The sequence below is a fragment of the Leptosomus discolor genome, chromosome 8 (assembly GCF_034619465.1).
Source record: "Leptosomus discolor isolate bLepDis1 chromosome 8, bLepDis1.hap2, whole genome shotgun sequence".
Classification (NCBI taxonomy): domain Eukaryota; kingdom Metazoa; phylum Chordata; class Aves; order Leptosomiformes; family Leptosomidae; genus Leptosomus; species Leptosomus discolor.
Window position 1 is genome coordinate 40,573,962 of NC_141398.1, and position 15,028 is coordinate 40,588,989.

At 42.3% G+C, this 15,028-nt stretch overlaps 1 protein-coding gene across 1 annotated transcript in view; it reads right to left on the reverse strand.

Moving 5' to 3' along the window:
• Positions 1-15,028, reverse strand: part of GLG1 (golgi glycoprotein 1) — an 82,496-nt gene that overhangs the window by 17,440 nt on the left and 50,028 nt on the right. The window contains exons 5-8 of the mRNA XM_086468964.1: positions 11,254-11,457; positions 10,534-10,605; positions 8,080-8,263; positions 5,940-6,154 (exon numbers count right to left, since the gene is read on the reverse strand). Of these exons, the coding sequence (XP_086325090.1) occupies positions 5,940-6,154; positions 8,080-8,263; positions 10,534-10,605; positions 11,254-11,457 (675 nt within the window). The remainder of the gene's footprint in view (positions 1-5,939; positions 6,155-8,079; positions 8,264-10,533; positions 10,606-11,253; positions 11,458-15,028) is intronic.

The window sequence follows — 15,028 nt, forward strand, 5'->3', positions numbered from 1 at the left end:
AACTGGACCACCTATATACCAATTTACAAAAAGGAACTGGTAAAATTTGAATATTGTATTTTTGACCCATCCTCATCCCATAAGGCTGATGATACCAAACATACAGATTCGTCAAACTTCTGTGAAGACTATCTACTGAAATCAAATCAATGTTTAAAGACCAGTTGCCTAAATACAAACAAAGCTTAAAAATGCTTTTGAATTGCCTGAAGAGGACACAAAAGTTTCACTCAAGTACAGGATAAAGTGTCCCATTCTGCTGGTCCCTGACATAACATTTCCTCAGGTATGCCTGATCAAGCTTTTGGAAGCCAGGGTGACATTAAGCAATTTTTAATATACAAAAGGATAGAAACTATATAATTATTAAATATTATTATAAATGTATATGTATTATATTACATGTATATATACACAGACACATAACAAAAGCAGGGCATCAGTTTTTATCTATTTAAGGGAAGCCCTGGTATAAGTGAAAGATGAAAACAAAAACATCACAAAGATTTAGAGAACAGATGTGCCAACTTGAAGTTGTGACATCCCAGCACACCGTTTGTGACTCCTAAATACTTTCAACTGTCATAGGTAAACACAGTATGAACAGTTTCATCAACTCCTTTCTCTTTGTGAAAACAGTCTGATAAAAGCATCATAAAAATAACTGTGTTATTAATGAGGAATACTAGATAATATATATAAAATTACATATAATAATACAATAATTTAACATCCACAGCACTGAGCTTCAAAATCAGATTCAAACGGGTCAGCTTAACACAACCCATGGCATCTGAACATGAATTTGGGAGGCATCTGCTGGGCCAGGGGAAGGGAGTTTGGGTAAATCATCACTCAGCCCAAGATCCCCACGTCCCACTTCCCACCAAGCTGTGAATTCCCAAAGACTGACAAAGGGCAGGCCGGTATCATCATTTGTCAGCCAAACATTTTTAGCTGACAAATTTGGAGAGGGGAGGAAAAAAAAAAAAAAAAAAAAAAAAAGAGCTTGCTTAGAAGGCAACTGCACAATGACATCAAACTGTCTATGCTGTTAACATCTTGACACTTAATGATTTTTGTTACTGGCCCCCAGCCCAACCAGATCAAAAGCACAGTGACAATTTTATCCTCCACCTTTCAAAGCCTGCACCTAAACACCATCCAGGAAACTTTCAGGGGCAAAGCCTAACATCACAAAACACAGAGAAGAAGAAAAGAGCATCAGAAAACTGGAGAAAATGCAAGCTAGCGCTATTTATCCAATAGGAAACTTGTAATCAAGAGGATAGACCACAGACTGCCTGGGAGGAATGCAGGATTTCCTGCAACTCGCTCTTGGCTGAAGTTAATTATGCCCAGCCTCAGCTTCTAAGGGATGCAGGCAGCTTGGAAGAACGCTGCCTAACAGGCACAAGCTGTTCATTCAAAAATTCTTGGGATATTTTCACTAAAAAAAGAAACAATTTATACAACTCTGACAGTGGTCAAACAGGCAAATACAGGATCCAGTGCACAACAGGAAGCCGCACCTTAATCAGCAGAAGTGAGAAGCAATACGTCCTTTACAAACTTCATAAGAGTCAATGCAAGAAGGAGAACAATATGGTATTTCTGCTGGCATGCACACACACGCACAGCCTCCACAGACAGGCAGTACTCTGCACGTAAAGTGCTGGGATTGCTTCGTGTCAGATATTTACATAAAAAGACGGATCAAGTATGATTACTGGAATTACTCCCTCAAGGACAAATGGGTGAATAAAACCTCAAACCTGACACTTTCTTACACACACAGATTAAATAAACTGGCCAGAGCATTACGTAGGCAGGATTCTTTCTCAGGTCCCAGTTTAACTGGTATTTTTGTTGTGAGCAAATGGAAGAGGCCAAAGCACACTGGGTACAACAGCTTGGAAGCACCAGCTCATCTCCTGGTCTCTCTGACCTGCGTTGGGCACTACCACAGGATTTCCAGTCCTGATCCTCAACCACATGCAAGATGTGCAGCAGCGAGCCAGCTGCCCTGACTGCAGGGGCGAGGGAATAATTTAGCACCAGTGATAAAAGTGAAGGTTTTATAGGATTTTCCTCCCTCCAAAACAACTTTCAGCTGAAAAGCAGCTGGATAAACTTTATAATCCTCTGAACTTTTATCCTGATGTGGAGCTAAACAGACAATTAACTATCAATTTATTACCTGTATTAGAATCGGAAGCAGAAACATCTGCCCTTTTAGCAAGGATTATAGCTTTACTCGCTCAAGGGACTGAACAGAATAAACAAAGACCAGGGCAACATAAAAGCCACATACTTGACAGTTTGCTAGCAGCTCTAGCACAAAATATTGCTTCTACTAACACCACCATAGGTGCTAAACACTGCCGGTACAGCTGTAGACCTTTCATGGGCTGATGCTCACGATTAAGGGACACGTATATCTGCTGTCTGATGACCTGCAGCATTGCAGACTCACCCTCCTTATGTGCAGATCTCCATCTTTGAAGAATAACATAACAACGACCATTTAACAACTGGAACATATTTCAAGCTGTATATGTTTCCCCAAAGCAAAGAGCAGCTTGTTTTACACGGGAAGACATGCTCCAGCAGTAGTATCTCCTTCCAATGATTTTCTTTTTCTTAATAAAATGCATGTCCCTATAGAACTACATCAATAGCATAAAAAATAGAAGCCCTTTCCTTTCCTTTCCTTAGGACAGGCAAAGTGCTCTCTGACACGGCAAAGCCAAACTGCAAACAGCCCTTAAGAGGGCACGTTGCTAGAGCGTACCTGCGATATGCTGGGGTAAGCAGGTACTTAAGCCTACAGTTAGGCAAGATAGAGTTCACCAAACACCCAGGAGTTTTTCTGCGCTTGGGCTGAACCATTTATGTTACACAGAAAGCCACCATTCCTCCGCCATTTACAGAACTTGGGCATTTTGGCAAGTTCACTGATCAAAACAGAGACAAAAACTCCACACAGCTCTGACACTTGGGTCTAGGCATGCCTCTTGCTCAACAGCATGGTTAATAGCAAGCGCAGACTCTCATAGGCAAGATCATTCTGGTTGAGGTGTCTCAGATGAAATAAAACCCCTCAGATCAAGAAATCAGGGTTTGAGAAGCTTTGAGAAAGCATTTCATCAACAGTTTTACGTACAAGGAATCACTCATGTTCTTTGTGCAGGAAAGGGTATGAGCAGATGCTCCTGCAGGAAAATAAAGTCATGCTGGTTCTTTGGTTATGTTTTGTTGTTTTGGGATTCTTTATGTTGTTTTTGGCAGATGGGCAAACATCTTACTTTCATAAGGCAAACAGAATCAGAGCAAATCTTGACAGACAGGACAGTAAGACTGACCAGATCCAAATTAGATGTTTCCTGTTCCAATTTCCTCAAGCAAACTGTCTAGGCAAGTGTGTCTGGTTGTACAGCTTCTACGATGAAGAATTTCAGGACAAGCCCTACTCCTTTGAGCTAGCCAAGAAATTGAAGTGCTGTATTGGTGTTACCTAATGATGCTACCAAAAGCATGAGGACAACCCTCAAGCAACCATGTTGCATCCTGTGTTTCTGCGGGTGTGGAAATACCAGCAGTTCCACCATCAACAGCCACAACAAAGGTCAATTTGAGAGCATCAGCACCATGTTCCTGAATCAAGAACTGCCCAAGGACATCAGAAAGCAAGAAACAAGATCAGTCAGCACTAGCCAGGAAGCAAGCCAGCAGGAGGTGGCTGAAGCAGCCATTCTACCTTCATATAAGGAGGTACTAACCAGTAGGAGCTCTCACTAAAATTACATTGCAGACAAAAAAAAACCCCACCCACCACAAATTAGTCCACGCTCTTTGATGAGGTCTGCTTACAGTTTTTTGAAAACCTGACACAAGCCAGTCTTTCCCCCATGAATGAATTTACCAAAGCAGCACTTCCGAGACCATCCACATGTCTCAAAAGACTGAACTAAACTGACACAGGGCAACTAAGAAGCTGAGAAATCAGCTTCAGAATAACATCAGCGGCTCAGCAGAAAAATACGTCAAAAGTGCTCTCTAGGTATCCAAAAGGAACTGAAGTAGCTCCAGGTACCATGAAGGGATGGACCTCTAACTTGCCTTTTTCACAGCCTGTCATATGGGCCAATCTCGTACCACAGGGAGCTGGAATCACTTGTACCAGCCACGCAATATCTACAAGTGTTTCAGACAATATTCTCTTCCTTACAAAGCTCATTTACCTACCACAGAAGGTAAAAGCAGGAAGCTCATTCTAACACAATAAATGAAAACAGAACAAAACCAGTGACAGCTGAAACAACCACCATTCAAATATAAAAATATCAACAATAAATGATTTAGTACCTCAGAAGCTGTAGGCAGCTATGTAATAGCACCATATTGCTCCTCAGGAACCTAGAGCATTGGAATGTTTATCCTACTCTTGCAGTCATCTATTTCCTCTTGCCCATAAAAATATGGACAAACTATCATATTTTATAAAATCAACACTTAATTTGCTCCTGCTGTCTTTTGTAGAGAACAGAATACAGGTGGTTTAACTTGAAGGAAAGTCACGGACAACCCAGCTGTTACATCAACATACTGTACAAAAATAAAGCAGTAGCTTAAGTATGAGAGAACTAAAAAAATCCAAACTACAGATTTCTACAGACATTCTTTTTCTCCAGAAGTCTGAAATCTCCTATCACTTTCGGGGGTCCCCTGCCTTGACTTATGACTTGTTCTGAACATGCACTTCATGATCTGGAAGTTAACCCTAAGATGAACTGATCTTCCAACAATTTGTAAATAACGAAGTTCTGAGGCAGCAAGTTCCATATGGTATATAAACAAAAACAAGTATTCAGTTTCACACAAATGTGGCAAAGCATAAGTCAGACACTACAGCTCACCACAGACATGACTCAAATGGTACAGCTGCTGCACCAATACACCTGCTATTTATACAGAAATAAGCTTCATTGCAAAATGAAGCTATGCCTTACAAAAATTTAACACGTATTAATATATCTTTGATAACATACACAACTCAGCAACATTTTGGGCTCAGGCTTTAAGCTACATTTACACTGAAAATGGACTACAGTGGCTCCGTATATTGCAGGTGATTAAGAGCACACATCTCCCCGAATTCCCACACCAACACTAACGCTCCCTAGCCATTTTTGGCATTGATGTCAGTTTTCGAAGCTCATGGACCATTAAAAGCAGGTATTAAGCACAAAAATGTAGTATCATGTTAAAAAGCACTAATGAGTTTTGACCAAGTATTAAATATTTGTTTTCAATTTAAAGAGACTACAACCAGGATGGATCTGGGCCAAAATGGAGTTTTAAAAAAGGCAAAATATTTATCCCATTTAAAAAAAATATTTTGGAGAAGAATGACATTTCCTTCAGTGGCTGTGACTACAACTACGTGCAGCAGTGTGTCGTACCTACCTGTCCCCGACGTTCCATTTCCATCATGTACACTGAATGAAACAGCAAAAATAAAACTGAGTGGAAAGGTGCTTTCAGAAGATTTAGTGCATTTCCAAGGACACAGCATAGGGGGAAAAGGGAAGGAGAGAGAATGCAAAAAGCAAGTTTCCCTACATCTTGCACCCAAGAGAAGATTCCATGACTTGAGAGCTGCTGGAGAAGAACTACTGGAGATCCAGTAAAAAAATCCAGAGCAAAACAATCCAAAATGTGTTTCTTGAGGAAAAAAACATTACTAATGTACTGCTAGACACCAAGTTACACTTCCTACCATGCCAATTACACAACTACCTCCAGCATTCACTGGTACCTGGCAGAACCAGACTGCCTGCAACAGAATCTCCATCACAAGGCAAACTGTTAACGGACAAATCAGTGCCTCTATCAACTGAGCCGCTTAGAAGCGAAGGGATAGAAAAGCATCTTACTGCCTGTTGACAATTCAGCCCGACGTTTCCCTTTTCGCCCCGTACTACTTTCATCAGGCAATGCAGGGTGCGACCTTTCCGATGCAGGCCTGAGCAGTGGTGTTCGATCTCCCCTCGGCAGCTCAGGATGATTTCTGGGCTCAGCGAGAAGTCTTCCATCAGCATGCGCCGGTAATCCAACATTTCACCCTGGCACTCGCTGCTCACTTGTCGACCTGTGCCGAGACAGGACAACGTGACAGTGTTAATGCGTAGCAGAGTCCTTCTTGACCTATGCTACCATCGCGTTGGAAGAATAGGGATGATGTTCACACTCCAGACAACACTAGATCGCTACAGAAGTGCTAGAGCGGATGTGCTGGGAATTAAAACAGTTATGGTAGCTCCCATCATTTAAGGGAACCTGTAAAATACACCCAGTCTATGGATTCAATACATGCTTTGTAAAAAATGATTCCTGAAAGATTAGGAGAATCTCATTTTGGATTTCACATTACAGGAGCCGTTTTTTAAAACGTGAAAATGCTCCGTGGATCTGCAGCTCTATGGCACAGGTCAGCTTTTCCCCATATACTCAAGGGCTCATTTTTTCAATGTAGAAATGGAAGTCACCTCTGGGAGTTTAACAGCTTGATATGTAACTGGGGGAGGAGTTTAGACAGCGGGTTAAACATTTTCTCTGACGAAAAGGTTTTCTAAAGCAACAGCACATACTTGCTCAGGAAGCCAAAAACCAGAAGAGAACACGTTACCAAGAGTATATACAGTGTCTAACAAACCACTGTAGCTGCACAGAAATCTAACTTTAATAAAAGCTTAGATCTGCTCTAAGCTTTCCTACAGTCCCCATGCAGACAGTTTGGGGTTTTTTTTGGGGTTTTGTTTGTTTGTTGTTTTTTTTTTCCCCAATCAAAAGGAACATGTTGGTCTTTCTGCTATGCTCTTCCCTAGCCCCATCACAACCCATTCATATGTATACAATGCCCCATGCAACGGAGGTCCTATACCCCAACAGAGGCTCCCAGGCATTATAATACAGACACGTGGAGGTGCATGGAATAATCAGGGTTCCTCCTCAGCTATGTTTCATGCATGAGTCACGTGCTGCAGAACCTGCTCCACTGTGAAAGAGAAAGTTAGTAACTTAGCAGCTGTTTTCTGCATGTAATTCAGAAAAGCACCTGCCCTCCTGCAGGGAGAAGGAAAAAAAAACCCCACAACTTTTCCACCAACAGGACACAACATTTCCACATCAATCAGAAGCAATAAGTTATTCAAACTCACAAATACAGAGATTGCTTATGGTGTTATGACAGCTTTTGCCTCCCATGCCAGAGGAATTGCAGCATGCAGCCCTGCTGAATTAGATACCATCCATCTGCATGCCAAGGGGAAAAAACAAACAATTCTCCAGTGCAGATCTAGAGGATATAACGTGTTGTTTTACATGTAATGGCAATTTCAGAGAGAACCTTTAGCCTGGTCCTGCCATATAGGGCGCTCTAATGCCTTTAGGACAGCCACTAGTGTTAGGACATCCCCAGCTTACATCAACTTAAACGTACAAAAAGAACATTCTCACACCTTCCTTCTATGTACGAAAAGGTAAGAGTTAGAGAAATTAAGGCCTTTACCCAAGCTACTGAACTGCAAGGAAAGAATGTCACTTACAAGAGGCAGAGGAAACTAGATGATCTTTAAGGTCCCTTCCAACCCAAACCATTGTATGAGTCTAGGATCGAGTATCCCTGGCTTTCCCTGAGTGACAATAAACAACTTGCCTATTCTGTGTTTTAACCAGGTAGCATATTTAATGCTTACTACATAAAGGAGAAAAAAAAGTTGCCTGTATTCACAGTGAATAGAAGGATTTGCAATTACACATCATCCGTCTAAGCTGGATTTGCTATTGTGCATTTTAAACTTCTTGCCTACACAACAGGAGTCAGCATCAGAGGTTTACTCAGCTATTCTGATCTTCAAAACAACAGCAATGAAAGCATTATGAAGAGGAAACTTGCCTCTGAACCAAATTTTGGAAAAGGAGACTCTAACTACATGTTGAAGCTGAATGTCCAAGAGAAACTTTTAAAACCAAGGTCCCACCAAGTCACACATCCCTCGATTCAACAGCACTTACCTCTGTGCACAGCAGACTCTAAGCACATCAACAGATAGGAAAGCCTGGCTTCCCGAGACCGGGGAAGGTTCTCCACATTACAGCGGTACTTCTTCAGATCACTTTTACAGGACTTTGCCAGCGAATAACTGACTTTGTAGTCTTGGGCAATCAGCTTCTGGCGGGTTGTCAGCGCATCACGACACTGCAGGAGACACATGGCTGAATGAGCTTCCGCACGCTGCTGTCAGAGCGCTAGACCTGCTGCTGCTAAGTTTTGAAGTTGTGTTTCAAAAGACAACTGATGCTTTAAAATTCATGCGTTTAAGCTGGACTACAGTTTAATCTCATTCATCTTATAGAAACCACAGTTAACAATGCACAGCGAGGTCAACAGATCAAGGGTTTTAAAGGCAGCAGCTGTCTGCAGAGCACTTCTTGAAACTGCACATTCATCCAGCGTTTTGTGAAGAGCTATGGCTGAAAGCGTGACTCATTCTTGGTAACTAGGATCAGTTGCTGACATTAATCCCAGCTGTGGTACATGCTCACCCCATGCCCTGAAGAAACAACCTTTTTCAGTCATATTTACAAAACAGTGTGTTCTTTGGATTTGTTCTGCAGTGTGTTGAACAGATGACAGCAGATAAAGAAGTCCAACCATGGGAATTTCTAGCCATTTTCCACAAGTGGTGAGGCTCACAAGGATGCACTGTGGCCAAATCCAAACCCAGCAGCTGCAAGAACAACCCTCTAAATTTCATCCAAAAAAGGGCCTGTAAAAACACTGCTATGTTTTTAGCTTTTTGTTTAAATTATATGAAAACCAAATCCAAGGGTGGCAGATAATTCAGAATAGCGCAGGCAAGCTTGTCCATTCTCAGCCTATTTGAAAAGAAAGAAAACTGTGCACATGTCAGGTGGGGAGAACAGGGAGCAATCTTGACCCAAGGAACAGAGAAGCCTTACAGCCCTCTCCCTTTCCTTACATCAGGACCTTGAGTTTTCTACCCCTCCTTCCCATACCTACTCCAGGACCTGGAAAGCCCTACTCCATACCCTTCCCACCCCCTCCTTTATGCTCCCACCACTGTGCTATGACTGGGACCTTGGGGCTGGACAGACAAAGCCCTGGACACAGGGAGATACAGGCTCGCAGATACCTCATCCCCCAAAGCAGAGGAAGGTTTGGTACAACCAGGGAGCCCAGCCTGGTGAGCCATTTTGGATTACACAAAGCAAGCCACCCACTAGGCAGCTATTGCTGGCTACATGAGTATGCAGCAGCTGATGCCATCAGCAAGGAGGGACTTTTTACTGGGTAAGAGCTTCTACAAAACTCGTGACTTTGCAAATGGTCCAACCTTGGCAGCCACAAGAGTGAGAACGAGGTTCTGTGTTCCTCCTGCTCTGCAAACTGAGCCCTCAGAGCATCCACCCCTCTCTCTCTACCAAGTCATCCGCTACAGCTTTGTCCAACCTCTCAGCATCTTATATTTTAGTCAGACACTTGACCACGGCAAAGACCCCTCAAAAGAGACCCCACTGTCCCTGTACAACCAAAATCAGGTTAAGCAAAAATAGCAGTCCACTTCAGTAATACGCTTGTTCAAAATGAAGTTTTGTTTCAAGCCCTCAGGGATCACTCTCTGAGTTTTGAATTTGTTAATTGGAACTAACCTTTCAGAAAGCTAATGCATTTAGAGAAAAGGAAATTAGTCTGATCCCTCCAGGCCTCTGAAACTGGGCTCCTCCAGCAGAGCTTCTCTGAGGAGGGCTTTACAGATACTCAGCTTTGTATCCTTTCAGACAGATGATATAATTCCATATAATCCCAAACACTATGATGCTGCCTCCAAAATCACTGAAGGCATTGCTGCCTTCCCAAAACACCTATACCAATACAAACTCTTTTCAGGCTTGGCTTTCCAGAACAACTTTTTTGTTGTAGTTGAAAACCACATCTTCAGGAAAAACATAAGGAAAACTTCAGTAACTGAACTGTGCATCTTTCTCATAGAATTTGCTGCTTCATAGTCAGACAATCCTAGCCCTGAAAACAAAAGTGAAACACACAGTGCTGAGGCATCTGGGCATCTTCTTTCTAAACAGTACGTTAATGCAGCATTTATCCAAGCATCCACCCCAGCATGGTGCGACTTCTACTTCAGACACATAATCGAGTGCTGTCACTTGAACTTCATGTCTACCTTTCCAAAACACTCACCCAAAAGCTTCGATTTATTTAAAGCCTTAACTTTAAAGGCTGTAACGAGCACAATTAATTCAAACCATCAGTACATAGCTGGAAACACAAACATATCAAAGTAAAAGCATCTGTTAAAGCAAGTTGGTTATCTGATCACGTAGATGATGGATTTTCCTCAACATTGGAAAAGAATAATGTAGCCTGGACTGATGAATGATCTGACGATTTCTGCATTAAGGATTTGTCTTGCTAAGACAGATACCTACCTTTTCACTCATTGATTCTTCAAACTTGTGATTAAAGAGGCACTTGTAGACCCGGCCTTCCCCAGCCTGAGTCTGTGAAACAAAACAGAGTAACATATGCTGTCAAGGATAAAACTTGTAAAGCTTGCAGGCTAAACTACACCTAAAGAGATTTATTTTTTAAAATAGAAATATATTAAGAGGAGTATTTCAAATGACAGTGATAGCTTCTATAATAATCTTTTATTTTTTTAATGCAATAAAATGTAATCTGGTCATGTTCATCACCCTTTTAGTGAAAAGACGCTCAGCTGATACAAGCTAATTCAGACTGAGTAACGCAGCTTTCCAGCTCATCGCTCCAGTGATACGGAGTGCTGTGAGTAGAGTCAGACCAGGCTAACCTCATGCAACAGCTTACCACTGCAGAAAGGACAACTCACTTACCTCTGCTGCCTCCTCCCCATTCGAGTCGTTTCACTCCCTGTTGCACCAGCTCTGATGCTCATTAAACCATTTATGCCAATTCAGTTCATTAACCCACTGGAAATAATGCTAGTTTGTTGTGTGAGTGAATTTAATATCAGATTTACTGCAAAATGACAGCTACAACGTGCCTGTTTTCAATATTACACGATCTCGCTGAGGCTCCACTCTACCATTCCATTCCTTCTTCCAATGTGGCTTTGTGGTTTTTTTAATGGATTACTGTAGAAGAGAAGGCAAGAAGAAACTACTCACATTTTCACAAAATCGTTCTCTATCATCTCGGCACGCAAAGTAGAGATGCCGGTCTAAGTGGAAGTCATCCGAAGAGAGTTCAGCTACACGAAGAATCGCTTTCTTACACTGGTCAGAAACCTGAATTCCAGGATCGGTCTCCTCAGCCTCTTTTACCAGGCCTTTTTCCAGGCATGCCACCACCTCTCCTTGCGAGTGGGCATCCTACAAGAGAAGAGCAAGACCACATCCGTAACCAACCACTTCCATAATTAAGTGATCTGTGATTCTGGATAAGCACCACAGAAATTAAGCAACAAACTGTCTACATATAGAACTTCAAAAATTCAGCCTAAGCTGCATTTACATTCATAGGAGGCAACAGTTAATATCTGTACTATCCACACACTTTATACATGACCATCCTGCTGATGGCCACCATGAAATCACTCCTGCCAATGCTCACGGTTTGTTTTAATGTGACTTAATGAGATTATCACTACTTAGTCACACTGCTCAGAGCAGTTTACCAAAACGGCCAAATTATCTTTAATCTGACATAGCTCTCTTGACACCATGGCAACAGCATCACATTAAGAATGTACTCCGGGAGAGAAAAATCATAGTTCCTCCATGCCGAGAGAAGCCTTCCGTTTGGGTGGTGATAATTAGTGATGCTAAAAAGGCCACAAAGGAGCTTTGACCAATGTAGGCTTCTCAATGCCAATTTCTCTATTAAGGGACTAAAAAAAAAATGCAAAGCATTCAAGAGCAGACAAAGTCTCGGACAAAGCAGTCCTGGCCCAATACTGTACGCCACATCCATGGTCCTGCAAGCCTGAAGACGACTTTGGACTATGACCAGAGACTGCCAATAAACGTACAGAGCCTGTGCTTTGTATGAAAGCCTGGAAGAGGCAGGGCAACACTCTGTTTAGTCTCCTACATCTTTTTTCCATGTTTAGAAAGGGAACCATACCCCCTCTATACCTCTGGCTCCTCTAACAGACGAGCTCTTCCGGAACAGGTCCCTCAAGGCTCCTGCAAGTTTTTCTTGTGAAGACAACCTTAATCTATGCTGCTCCGCTCTGAGAGGATATTGCTACTAAAATTGTATCAGACTATCTGGAGTATACAACAAGGCATGAATATTCGCATACATCAACCTGGCATTTGTGGTAACCATTTACGAGCTATCCCTTCAGCCCACTCTGAAGAGATTCATTGCTGTTGCAGCAGCATAAGACAGCAGTCTCCATAAAACATAACTGTGACTGTTCAAAGCCATGCAACTGTTCCAAATCTTTTTGTTCTGACACGTCTCCTCAGGCAGGCAGCCTTTCATTCCTCTCTTAACTCTGCTACACTTGGAGGACAAACCGAATTGCCCAATTAAAGTCATAAACACAACCTAGAAGTATCAGCAGTTTAAAAGGGCTAAAAGTTGTTTTCCTCTCAAAAAAACGCAAAAACCCCCAAACCACATACCCCAAAACTCCGTATGTTGGTTTGCTTTTTTTTTGAGTGGGAACTGGCCAAGTTACATGCTGGCCAGATACCAGCATCTCTGAAGAAATATAATTATATATCAACAGTTCCTTTAGGATTGAACCCAAAAGGGATCTGAGGAATACTAGTTAGCAGTACGTTCACCACATTAAAGTTGTCATTTATCTATAACCATGCCAAACGCAAACACTGTTCCACAAATCCTTGTGGTCAGTCAGAGGCAGTAATTACAACTGAGGAGCTGGCAAACATGAATGATTGAAAACAACCATTTTAAGCTCCTCTGGCAGTTTCTTTCTCCATCCTAGGTGAGGTTGCAGCTGGGAGGCAAGGCAGGCCCAGATTACTCTCACTCACCTGCAGTCTCCCCTTGCAAGCTAGCAAGGAAAGCATAAGGTAAGCTTTTCCTGCTAGGAAAATTAAGTTTCCTAGTTTCTTGCAGCATGGATCTAGATTCCTAGTCAGAGTCATACTGCATATAAAAGTAAACCTATTTTTAATACTTCTGTGAAAGTGTATTTCCATATGCTGAGTGTTTACTGTTGCATTTCAGGGACACAACATGAAATTACTGATTTATTGCATTACTTCACAAATACAATTTTTACGTTTGGGTAGATCATCTTGTGGTGCTGTCTACTCTGCTGCCCTGTATTACAGCAGTTTTAAAACATACCAGACTTCACAGAAATAGAAACACACACAAGTCAACACAGCTAGCTCCTGAAAGATGCAGTCCTGTGCTTTCCTCCTACCTCCAAACATTCACATGCTTCTTATGGTGCCATTAGTGTTCCTGATCCCTGTTCATGCTTAAATGCCTAGCCTGAGTGAATGTAACTAAGCACAGAACACAAACTGCTGGCAAGGTAGAATACCACCAGCTTACTGCATCTGTTCCATAGATCAGAAAGGCATACAAAAATCCAGATCGGATGTATGCTTGTTGCCCTACTGAAGCACAGTATAACTGCTCTCAGTTTTACAAGGCTTTAACTACAGGCTAACAGCTACTGTATTTAAGACTGTAAAATCTGTTATTGCAGACTGGAGAGGAAACAAACCTCTGTATGGCTGCACTCCTCCATCTTTTTCTAAAGCAGCTGGCCACCAGAAGTTTGACAGGCTTGTCCTAAGAAGGACAGCAGGACAGCTCTGACACACACTGCAGTACCTGCAGCACTTTGTGGCTCTATGCCACGGCAGAGCCGCCTGCTCCCACCCGCCCTCCACGTGCACCAGTCCCAGGGGGCCAGCTCAGCTTCAGAGGCACAAAAGCCAATGGGTGGCATCCCACGGCATGAACTCCCCCGTCCTGCTCCAGCACTGGCTGCCTGGTGCATACAAGGGTATAAACGCCTGCTGCAGCTCTGCTGTGGAATGAATCCCAAAGCTTTTCCTCCATCCAGCACCCTGTTGTCAGCAAGCCTCTACCTTAAGAGTTGAAGACCTGTACATTCATTTCACAAGTCAGGACTCCCCAACATTGCCACAAGGGCTGACAAAGCCTAGGCCTCATTTCTCCAGTGCAAGATACGGAAATACAAGAGATTAGATCTAAAACCCACAAACATTTCTCAGAATTGTTGCCTCACCATCACTATCAACCTGCAACGGAGAAATTTAACTGAAAGTTGCAAAGATCTATTAAACATACTAGATAATTATCTAGTCTGGAGTGCCTTGAAATTCTGCATAGTTTTATGAAAGGACAACTTTAGATCCACAAAGGACAAAAGCAGCTTTCCAATACCATCCTACAGCACTGTGAGCCACAGAAAAATGGAACTAATTCTACATGTGCCCAAGCAAACCTCCATTCAGCACAATGCTTTGGGAGATTTTAATTCGTCTGACCAAAATTCAAACTTGAGGCACATGGCTTTAGGCCAAAACAGAATTTTAAAAACCTTGTTCTCACTATTAATTTTCCATCCCCAATATAGGCTTTATAATTCTTGTTTATTCTTTTGTCATTTTCAAATGACAGTCTCCCCTGGAAAAGACTTTATTCTGTCTGAAACCTGACATGCCTCAAGTTCATGATTGTTCTAGCCACAGACTTGCAGAAAGAAGCTAGAAAAGTGACCAGAAAAATAGTCAACAGCAATAAGAAGCAGCAGGCAGGAGGCTAGAACTTAACCTTTCTCATCAGCACAGCACCTTGCACTGAATGGCTGCGCTGACTTGAGTCAGGTCATGGAAAACCACCAGCAGATCTATCATGCGTTCCACTCCACCTGGCTAACCTGGACACCAGGGTTACATGGATGGCTCTTAGATTAAC